Source organism: Hyposmocoma kahamanoa, unplaced genomic scaffold (assembly GCF_003589595.1).
Source record: "Hyposmocoma kahamanoa isolate Upper Pololo Valley unplaced genomic scaffold, ASM358959v1 303, whole genome shotgun sequence".
Lineage (NCBI taxonomy): Eukaryota > Metazoa > Arthropoda > Insecta > Lepidoptera > Cosmopterigidae > Hyposmocoma > Hyposmocoma kahamanoa.
Genome location: NW_020653784.1, coordinates 314,163 through 325,980, shown reverse-complemented (window position 1 = coordinate 325,980; position 11,818 = coordinate 314,163). Strand labels below are relative to the sequence as shown.

The 11,818-nt window shown below is 37.3% G+C and overlaps 1 protein-coding gene across 1 annotated transcript in view; it reads left to right on the top strand.

Annotated features, from left to right (window-relative positions):
• LOC113229314 (neuropeptide FF receptor 2-like) overlaps positions 1–8,427 on the top strand; it is a 79,105-nt gene extending 70,678 nt beyond the window's left edge. Inside the window, exon 9 of the mRNA XM_026462868.1 lies at positions 8,120–8,427. Coding sequence (XP_026318653.1) covers positions 8,120–8,302 — 183 coding nt within the window. The 3' untranslated portion in view covers positions 8,303–8,427. The remainder of the gene's footprint in view (positions 1–8,119) is intronic.
• Positions 8,428–11,818: the final 3,391 nt, after the last annotated feature.

Genomic DNA, 11,818 nt, shown 5'->3' with positions numbered 1-11,818 from the left:
CCCGTGACCAAAAGTTACGGAATACACTCCGCGACACTACCCAAAACATCTATGCTAAAACCATTTTAGAAAAGTTCGTTTCCCAAATTGGTTCTACCGGGAATCGAACCTGGGACCAAGAATTACGGAATACACGGAAACTTCTCATGCGTGCTTTATTTAAAATCTACAAATCGCTTAAAACACGACCACACACACAGCATATTCCCGAGAGAAAAAATATCCACTTTATTTAACACATTTGAAGTTCTATATTGTGTTGCTATTTCCAAAGTTCGCCCTAAGCAGTCCGATGTCGCTCAGCCAACGCTTGCCTTTCAAAGAAAAATACCTTATTGTTGAGAAGCCAGTCACACTTTGTAGTGCCCGTGGTGGCACAAGCTGGTGACGTCAGGCTGCGCCGCGCTGCACCGCGGGACACAATGTTATACCCACTTTATTTAGTAGAAATGACACATACTATATTGCATTTTCCGCCTACCACCGCTTGCTGCAGTTTTTTTTTTAAAGAAAATAAAACCACTGATCCAGAAAATATCGCAAACATTTGGTCTCGTGACGACGAACCATGCTTCAACCAGAAAATAGTACTTCAATTTCAATTAAACTACTTGTTCTCGCTCATTGACTTACAAATAAATGGACGACGGGTCTAACACACAAACCACGAAAAAAATGTCCCAAGTCAACCTATTTAAACGTAGTGACATGTAAAGGAATATGAAAAAGCTAAAACGTTGAATTTAAATTGTAATGTCATCGCAGTACTGTTTAATTTTGCTTGCTTCGCTGTCAGTCGAACAAACGAAGACTTAAGCGTGAATGACGCTCTGTATACGATTTTAACGCCCTATAAGTTCGGACACTTTTTAGCGCGGGCCCGACGTCCATATAATTGTAAGTCAATGTTCTCGCTATATAGATTTTGACGCTTTTTAAGAGCCCTCATGGCAAAAAAGTTTTGACGTTGGCTCCGCCCACACTCCCCGCTACCCGCACCTATCATTCGCCGCCCGCTACCAGTTCGTCGCAGAGCAAACCGATCAAAAGTTATTTTCGCACGCTTATCGTTGACCCGCAAACATTGAAGCCATAGAGTCGTATTTGTCTACTTAAATCTTTTATTACACTTCGTTATTCAAATAAACGTATTACATATTTAAATATCTAACCCTAATTCTAAAGTACAATTTCAAGAAAATGAGTGAATACACCGCTAAATTTTAAATTTATTTCTTTGCATCTTTACAGCTTTTCAATTTGGTTTATTTTTGCCAACTACAAAGTTTGTCAGATTACAATTTATTTATTTTTCGTTACATAAAAACTAACTCGATGCCAGAACGAAGCGACTTAAAATATTGTTTATCAAAGAACAATGTAACAAATTGAAATACATATTAATAATATATATAATAACTGAATTCCGTTGTATTAATAGATTTAGACATTAGTTTTTAATTACTATATTTTTTAAATGAAGCGACTTATAAACAAATGGACCATAGTAGGACTATAGCAATTGTGTGTCTACATGTGTGAAGGTGTATGTGTAAAGTATATGTGTGAATGTGTGTATGTCTATGTAAATATCTGACAAATTTCTGCAAGTGTTTTAATTTTTTTTTATAGTTTTTTTATTTTTCTAGGCAAGCCAAACGACAACGCTGAAATAATTCATTTCGTCGTCGTTTTCAATCAAAATACAAATTGATTGAAGCCATGCTAAAAATGTCAACCTATTAGCATATTCAAATAGACTAGGTTCAATGTAAACATTGAAGAAAATGAAGAGAAAATATGTTCTACAATTTACTTTAGTACAATTTAACAAGTATTATTTCTCAATTGAAAATCTTTAATTTGCCAAGAGCCCAGGCCCCTGCATAAGAACAAATTTATATATTAAAGGTGATAATACGCTCAGGAGGTTGTTTTTAGAGAATCGCTTTTCATTGTCACTCTGATAATAAGTTTTTCGCCGAACAATATCACTAACATTAAAGTCATACTTTTTACGACGAAGATTATAAGGACCATAATTCAATTTCTATCATGCGACTTTATTAAAGAACTTTGTATATGATCGAAATTTTCTCTAAGTTTACAGGTATTTTCCGCATATTCGTCTCTAGGCGTAAAAAAATCTTCGGGTTGGTCGATATCAAGATTGTGGGAACCACAAGCTACCAATTCTCTTCAGACATGATGTTACTAACAGCAATATTGAGAGCAATTTGATTTTTTGGGACATTCAGATCCCAAGATCTGTAACTGTGATCCTCGTCTATGAACGTGAAGACAGCTGCCATGATGGTTTTGTTGTAGTGCTCAACAAACAGAGTTTACGTATGGAGTGTATTTGTGCGTAAAATATACATTAGGGCTTTTGTATCTCTATTTGGAAAAAATATTATGTTTTATATGTTTCACTAGTTCCCATATTCTTACAAATTGTAAACAACCACACGAAATAGTATGCTTTAAATATGGAGAGAAAGGCATTCTTACTCCAGAGTGTCCAGTTTGTGATAAAGAAATCTAACCATAAAAGTAAATAATTTGGATTGGAGAACCGGTAACACTCTTTGTACCAGATTTTCGGAACGTTGCATAGAATCAAACTGGAACGAACGACTTAATTTTATAACTAACTTCTCGACTAGACATTCAGGGTCTTAAATCTTGGGAATTGATCCATATTTGAAGTTAAAGTGAAAACCGCTACAATGTCAATCCTTTATTAATGGAATATTTACATAACTGGATTCGATTTATTTAGAAAGAAAGTGTCACTTTGCGCGATTATAATTTCATAAACCATATCAAAAAAGGGCTCTTTTTAGTTTTAACCAAAATTTTATTGTCTATGGTACTCTACTGTCGATTGTCTGCATAAGCGCCATTTCATTATATCCAAAACTTCTTGAATTCGTTTCTGGACAAATACTTTCTTTGTATTGTTACCCTGACCGGTGATTATAAGTGCCTAAAAACCATAACGCTTATTGTTTATAATATAAAACTACGAAGCTAGGAAAATAATGAAAATAATATGATTATTGAAAATACATATACTTGGTAAATTCTCAAATGCAGACTGCTGCGCAAGACCGACCTCATACTGTCCCAAACACCAGCAACGTGGCGGAGATTTTTAAAAATGAACATGAATTTGCGTAACCTCAGGGTAAGACTGTCAATATGATAGCTAAAGGTAAGGGTGCTATCTAACTCGACACCCAGGTACTTGAAATGGTGAGTGCGGGCTAAAGATGGACAGGAACAGGAGTCTTGAGAAGAGGCAGGGCACGAATGAGCAGTTATAGACGAGAGTGGGAGACCTCGGCTTGTAAGTGAGAATGTCAGATCAGATACATAGTTTTTTGCACATTGAGGGTGAGGAAGTTGTTAGAAAGCCACGTGGAAACCAAATTGAAGCCCACTTGCGCATAGTTAAACGCAGACTCCCATCGCCATAGAAAACTAAGGCAGTATCGTCGGCGTAAGTAAAGATGGAACCGTTGTTTAATTGCATATTACAGAGGTCGTTAATATATGCTAAAAATAAAGTCAAGAATACTACCTTGGGCCACACCGTATGTGATCGGTAGTTCAGTACTGGTTAAATCCCCGATTCTAACGCACTGTCGTCTACCCACGAGATAATCAATTTATTAAAATATTTGCGAAAAGATCAAGCTAAAGACCTCGAATATCAAGCCTTTCAAGTTTGTTAATTAGTAGAAGGACCGAGATAGTATCGAAGGCCTTGGCGAGATCAAGGAAGATAGCTACGACCTTTTGTTTGTTATCAAGATTAGTAACAATCGCATTAACGAGGTCCAGTACAACATTACTCGTGGAGATTCCTGGCCGGAAACCGTATTGTGTTGTAGACAGACGAAGATTCTATACAATATAATTTACAAGTCTATTATTAAGAAGCCTCTCAAGAATTTTAGCCAAGACAAAAAGACAAAAATTATGTTATCAATGTGTTAAATTTCTTTAAATTTAAAATTTTATTTATTCAATATAAATTTATTTTGCTCTAATTTAAAATACCTACCATTACGTGTAATTATTTTGTTGAATATCAAAATCAGTTCTCATAATAAAAAAACAACGATATCAAATATTTATTCCCTGTCTTTACTAAGTCCTTTCTGGATTTTGTGTGTGTGAGTTTTGCAGAGGTAACCTAACAATAAATTAGATCAAAATCATACTGTCATTTTTACAAATATTATATATTTATAATCTGTAACGTAAAACATGTAAATGGTATCGTCATATCAATCGATTGGCATAATAAGAACTAAAATCGTCTGCACGACCTTCACTCTTACACCGGTGAATTTTCAATCCTATTACTGATGAAATCAAAATTCGTAAGTTGTAAGCGCAGCTTATGCACATGGAAATAATATTTTTTTATTTTACCGTTAAATATAAGAAGGTAATTCACAAACTTACCTTCGACAATTAGCCATCAATATTGATAATTTACGATGACAATTAAACAGCTCAGGCACAAATTTTGTCAACATCCTCTCGACTCAACGGAGCGATAGTGACTAATTTGTGAAACAAATATATGCTTGAAGTTCCCGTGACATGCGACAGGAGATGTTGTCTTTTGCGCATTAAAAATGTCGTAAGTGCCAAATTCGTTTTAGCGGAATAACTCTAAAATTAAAGGGATTAAAAAAAATATGTAACAACAGTAGTCGATCATGTATAAATGTCATTAATTATCTAATTTTTGTCCTAATAACTCGTAGTATTTCGAGAATAAATCGAAAAAATGTGAAAATTAGAGGTAATTTCGTGATTTTTATCTATCGAGGAAACTTTATTGTTTTATATTTCTGATTAACGTCTGTGCTTAAATATATCGTATAGTCACTCGAATAATATTTTATTTTTAACTTTAAAGTGGATTTACGTCTAAAATCAAATCGAAGATTAGACATTTTTCCTCTGCTCCCTCTTAACGGTAAAAATTTAGTTAATAAAGTACCTATTTAATGTATATTTATTTAACCTCGTCGAAAGCACGTATCGTTATACTGTACTGTGTACTTTTTATTGTTGGAATTTCCATCAGTTAAAAACAAATTGGTCGTATTGGTCGTAATCACTTTTTTATTTTTTTATTAATCTAAGTGTTTTTTTATGTTGTATTAAAACAAATTAATAAATAATACATAACAGTGATACTTTCAATGACGCATAATTAATTAGTCAATATTGAAGTTTGTTAAATGCATTTAAAATATAGCGAATAAAAGTATTTTCACGTCTCATGCTCTTAAAGTTCGTAATATATTTATGCTGGGTGTAGGCTGCATAAAATAGGATTTTATGCTCTAGTGCATAAAATAAAATCGTCGTTTAAGATCGAGGCAATGACGCCTGCGCCAACAGCCACGCACACTAGAACTTTATAAAGTTTTACTTTTGTTTTTTAATCCGTGTTATATTACATTTAAGAAATAGAAATCCATAAAAATAAAAGCTTGACCTGAGTCACGTGTAGAAAAAAAAGTAGTACATTGGCGGAAAGTTCTTATTTTTTCTTGGTAATAGTAGTGTTATCATTTATTTGTAATATTGCTGTTAAATTTTCTCGCAATCGAAGTGAAAAGTAGCGTATATAAGTCGTTCATAAAACTCATTTTACCCTCGACTTAAGTATCCACCCTCGCGTGCGGCTCGGGTGGATATACTCGTCTCGGGTACAATTACGCCTTTTATGCACTTGTTGTACAATCTACTATTGTTTCAATTTTACTACTCTTTTCTACTTCTCTTTTATAATTGAAAATAGTAGTATTAGTTGTTAATTGATCCTATCAACTAACGATCGAATCATTGCACGATTTACCTAATACTTTCACTATTTATGCTATGCGATTTTGACCCTAAAATATTATGTAATGTTTATTTTTACGATGATTCATTCTCAAATGTCTATGAGGGAACAACAACATAGGCATAGATTGCAAAATAACACTCATGACTCTTCTGTATTCTAATTTACAACTTATCTTTATTTGATTTTGTGTAAGTACAAGCGAGTGGTCGATAGATGACGTTTGAAATTGTTACTACTGCTTAGAAGTCAAATCGTCAAAGTTATTCGCGACTGTTCAAGCCTTAATCCTGTTTTATGAACATAATATCATTGGATTCTGAATTAATGTAATAGGTTGAGATAAGAGGAGTAGGTACCACAGGGAAGCGTATTGAGTTCGCTTCTCTTCATAATTTATATTAATGGATTGCCATATCTTACACACCACTTACCTACTACTTAATTAAATTGTAATGACTGTAATTTTAAGTCATTGAACGCCCGACTTGGGTAAGACCTGTGAATCAAAATACATGATGATCAAATACTTGGGAAAAACAAATTCCATGAAACTAAATGAAACTCGTAAATTAAGTGACAGCATGTTTTTAAAGTAATTATAAAAAAATGCTGACTAGGAAAAAGACTTGCATGTATGATACAGGTAAAAAACGAATACGCTGTTGTATGAGTTTTCTAAGGCGTGGTGACCGACAATAGCTATAACAACAGTTCTTAGGTTTTCGCGATTGTTACACATAGGAAATGAAACTATTTTTCCGGATTTAAATCGCGTATATTTGGTTTTTCAAACAAACCGACGTTTCGGGCCCTTTACAGGTCTCATGGTCACGGGATTATATTTTTGCAATAAGAAACAAAAGCAAAATCGCACGATTACAATTTACTTGAAAGTAACGAAACCATCATTGGCGAGGCGTGAAAATTTCCTTGGTAAAGCCTTAACTTTTTACTTACTTTTACAAAAAATTCTTTTCCCGTTAAAAAGGCGATTGGCGACATTTAACCACATCACTTATTAGCACACAAGATACTAGTTCACTTCAATTCGCAGGTTAACTTTTTGTACACATAAAATAACGATAGTTTTTAAAGTAATTTACTTCAGTTTATTATATTAATGCTAAGTGCTGCTATTTTAATTACCTACGAATTAGCATGACCTTCTACATAATTTATTCTTTACGTAGCCTTATTAAAAAAAAAACACCCAAATAATACAACATGTAACACTAGTTATCAGTTTCAATTAATTATCAGTTTAAACTGCCTCAGTGGCAGAATGGTTACCATGCCGGACTGCCACGCAGAGGTCCCAGGTTCGATTCCCGAGCCGGGAGAAATGTTTGTACGGCCTACATTTATTTCTCTCGTGAGTTTGGGTGTAATTTGTGGTTGTCTATGTGTGTGTGTCCATCGCACCCGCGACACAGGGTTTCCCTAGTGCGGGGCTATGTTGAGTGTGTGCGTTATTTATTTATTAACGTTAAGATTTACAAAATACAAATTATCCACATAGTCGCTTAAATGCTAAACTTCTGAAAACCTTTTTATTGCAAAAATGTGTTTAAAACGGTCAAACTTTACTTTATTTATTTACTTTACTACACGAAGACACCTAGCGATTTGGGATTACAAACAATGGAATTACGCAAAGGCCTGTTTGGCGTTCTGCACTTTCGAGTTGTGTCTGTGTTTACAAATTTATAGAGCCTTAAAATACGCATCTTTTGAGTATAAATACATGGGTATTTAAAAGTAAAATAATATTAAAATTTTTAAAAATGTGATGGGAAACTTTGATCGCCTTTCCTGTAAAAAAGTGAACTTTTGACATGCGGCCGTTAGCATTTAAGCGACGATATGTTGTCGCCTCGCCACTGGAAACCATAGAAGATAAATATGACATAAATATAAAGACAAACATGACAATTAAAATACAAATATCATGTCATGTGCTTGGCTAAAAAACATAATCGCTTTTTATTCTGGAGGTACGTCGTTGATATCAACGGTAACTTTCTGGGCGGGCCTTTCAAAAGTCTGTTTCACTCTTTATTTTTTCTCAATACTACAAGTTAAAAATTTATAAAGAAACGTGAATATAATGACAAGGACAAATTTTACAAAGTCAGTCAGTCAGTTGCCTTAAAACAAACAACACAATCAGAAGGCTGCCGTTCCGTATCTTTATGATTGGCAAAATTGTCTATTAATTTTTTTTTTTTTCAACAGATGAATGCTCTCCGCTATTACAACGGGCACGTGTGCGGGGTGCATCCTACACGCGGAATCGACACGCGTCCGCAGACGACTCAGCTGAGCCACGTGACGCGGTCGTCTCGCCGCACGGCGCCCGCGCATGCGCTCTCCGTTGAGATGCTACAACGCCACGGACACGTGGACTTGAAACGCTGATCCTATGACCATCGCCCCTATTGCTGGGTCAGGGTGGAGTAGACATTGTCGCGGAGCCATTTATTGGCTCTCTCAGATCACGTGTTTAGGACAAAAAAGAAGACATAGGTACTACTTTAATTCGCCAGATAAATTAACGGACTGGTCTTAGTGCTGTCACGTAAATTGTAGGTATTACGGAGTGTCAACTGGAGCACAGCGGTTTACTGTACCAAGTAGTTTTTTTTTATAATATATAAGTGCGCATTTGAGATTCATCTCACCTGATGGAAAGTGACGATGAGGTCGACAATGGAGCATGCACACCTAAATAATGCATATTCACTCTCGCCTTGAAAAGACCCTAGTTATAACGTTCAGGGAACAAATCTGCAGGCAGGGAGTTCCACTCTACTAACTAACTCTACGAACTAGCCGTTCGCCATATAAATGTGGAAGCGTAACGCTTCGTGCGAATCTTTGGAATATCCACAACATAAGAGTGGAAGCCAAGCCTACGCCTAGTCCCCTGGTGATGGAAAAGGAAAGGAGGAATTGAATCGTGTAATTCCATCGCACACTCTCCGTGATAAATTCTGTAAAATGCCGAAAAGCAAGCAACTTTATGGCGGTGTTCAAGGCTCTGCAGCGTCGCCTCCACTAATTCCGAGTCACCTATAAGCCTCTTGGCACGGTTGTCAATTGAATCCAAAGTGGCCAGTTGATATGTAGCAGACCCATCCCAAAGGTGGCAGATTGCTGACTACATGCACGATCGGACTTGTGCTTGGTACAGCTGAAGCAACTGTCCCGGTGTAAAGTAACGCCTCACCCTGGAAAGGATCCCAAGCGGCCTTGCTGCATTTTTGGCCATGGATTCAATGTATCTGCCGAAGTTCAAATTGGATGACAGGTCCATTCCAAGTAACTGGAGACAGTCGGCTACGGTATGGATATATCACGAAAAGTCAGAGTCAGCTGAAAGGGACTCCGGTTTGTGGAGAATAGACACGCCTGCATTTTGGTAGCGTTAAATTTGACAAGATTGGCATTGCCCCAATCGGAGACGGCCTAGAGTGTCAAATCTAATCGGCTAACCATGGACTCTCGACAAGGCTGGGTTTCCTCTCCACTGACCCTTGCATTGGTCAAGTACCTATCTACAACTGTGCTGTCATCAGCGTATGCAAAGGTACCTGGAATTAACATATCATTGATATATATCCGCTCACGCGATGCGCTCTTCCTACCGCAAAGTGGCGGCTATTTGGTGTCACAAATTAGAAAAGCATTCAGTTTAAATACAAGTTTTTATAAATAAAAATTATTATTCTGCATTGCCAAATAAATACCCTCCGTACTACCAACAAAAACATCTCAAATAAAATGCAGTAATACACCGCCAATCTTGCACTTAAAAAGCACTAATGAAATTTTGGGTGTACTTGGATAAAATATGATAACATTCCGTTTGAGTGGTTCTAACGTTTACCATGAAATTACTCCTTAAAGTATAGTTTATAAACATTTATATTCAGGGTAAACTTAATAAACGCTACTTACGGTATGTTTTCAATTAATAAACACCGAAATCACCAGCCCAAACAATAACGCACACGATTGTCGTGACGTATTTTTGAAGTTGTTAATTTTTTTTAAATGACAGATGACAGGCATTAAAAACTTTATGGTTTGCTAGAGTAGTTACCGAAATAGCAATTAATATTAGTTCTTTTACCTGTTATAACTTCGATATCCGATAAATCGGTATAAAATCAACACCACACCTCTAGGTGTGGTCTGCGTCTACGGCTGCATGTATCGCGTGAGCGGATATGCAGCAGAAAGAGAGTTGCAGACCGTACGGAACCCTGAAGAACTATCGATCTATCTATCGCCATATGTTCGGAAGAGTTGTCTTCTAAGATCACTCGAATCGAACGTTCGCTCAAGAAATCCGAGATCTAATTGCCAAGGTCAATGTCAGAAGCCCATAAGAGGAAAGCTTACTTAAAAGGCTTGCGTGACAGGCCCTGTCAAAGGCTTTAGAAATGTCCAAAGACACTGCAAGTGCTTCGCCTTGTTTTTCTATAGCCTCGCTCCAGATGTGACAGACATACACAAGAAGCTCCCCAGTAGATCGCCCTAGTCGGAATTTGATCACTGACTAGGTCGTTGTCTTCAAGGTACGGTATAAGACGGTTGTTGAGTACACGTTCCACACTCTTGCAGAGTATGGAAGTGACTGAGATGGGTCTATAGTTGACAGGGTCAGCTCTACTTCCTTGTTTTGGTACAGGTTGCACGTATGCAAGCTTCCTCGACCTGGGAACTACACCAGTCTCAAGTGAGAGACGGTACAGGCGTTTGAGAACAGGAGACAACTCAGGCGTACAGTTACGCAGGACTATTGCTGGAATTCCATCTGGCTCGCTAGCTTTATTCACGTCTAGATTTCGCAGAGTTCTAAGTACCTCTTTTTGGCGGATGCGAACTGGCGCCATAGTGCAGCCAACCTGAGGTAAAGTAGGTGGTAGGTTCCCTGCGGCATCCAGACGCGAACTCTCTGCAAAGAGTGAGGCAAAGAGATTCGCCTTCTCTTTCGCAGTATGAGCCTGCGAGCCGTCCGGCCTCAATAGATAAGGCGGCAAAGATGGGCGACTGAAGTTAGATTCGACCGCTTTGGCCAGGGATCAAAAGGGTTTGCTGCCTGCTGGATAAGAGGCAAGCTTGGCCCCTACGCGGCGCACATGGTCAAACTTGGCCCTACGTAACACGCTTTTGACTTCTTGGCGGCTTTATCAAAAACTTTCTTCGGATTCTGAGTACTCGGAGCTTTGCGTAGTCGAGCATCTGCCCAAGCTTGGTACACGGACTGTTTATAAACTTCAGCACAACTAGAATCAGCATTAAACCATGGACGAGCTTGGGGTCCATTGTATGGACCCCATGGATCAGAGCATGATACGTAATACTTCATACCCAAACGCAAGACCTCGACTACAGCATTAGCACAGCTCGACGAGTCTCCGAAATTAAAGGACGCCTGTGACTGGGTACCGAATAGCCCAGGTCTTCATCCAGTAGAGCATCTTTGGTGTCAAGTCAAAAAGAAATTGGCAACCAGACGGTGTAATAACATGAACGAATTGTACGATCTGTTTTTAGAAGAATGGAACTCTATTTCACTTGAAAACTGCAAAAAGTTAATAGAGTCGATGCCGCGCCGCTGCCATGCCGTTATCCATAGTCGAGGACAGGCTACTAAATATTAAATTCCCTTTTTTATTTATCATTATACGTGTGGCGCACTATAAGTTTCTGGAATGAATAAGAAAAAAATACTATAAATGGTCAGAAATGTGTAATGCACTTTTTCATACGAATGAACTAATTTTGAAAACATTTATGCCACTCCTCCACGACAATCTCTGAAATTTATTTTTCGTACTTTTCGACAGCCTCTTCAGGTGACGAAAATCGTTGACCGCATAACTGGTTCTTAATTTTTGGAAATAAATAAAAGTCACAAGATGC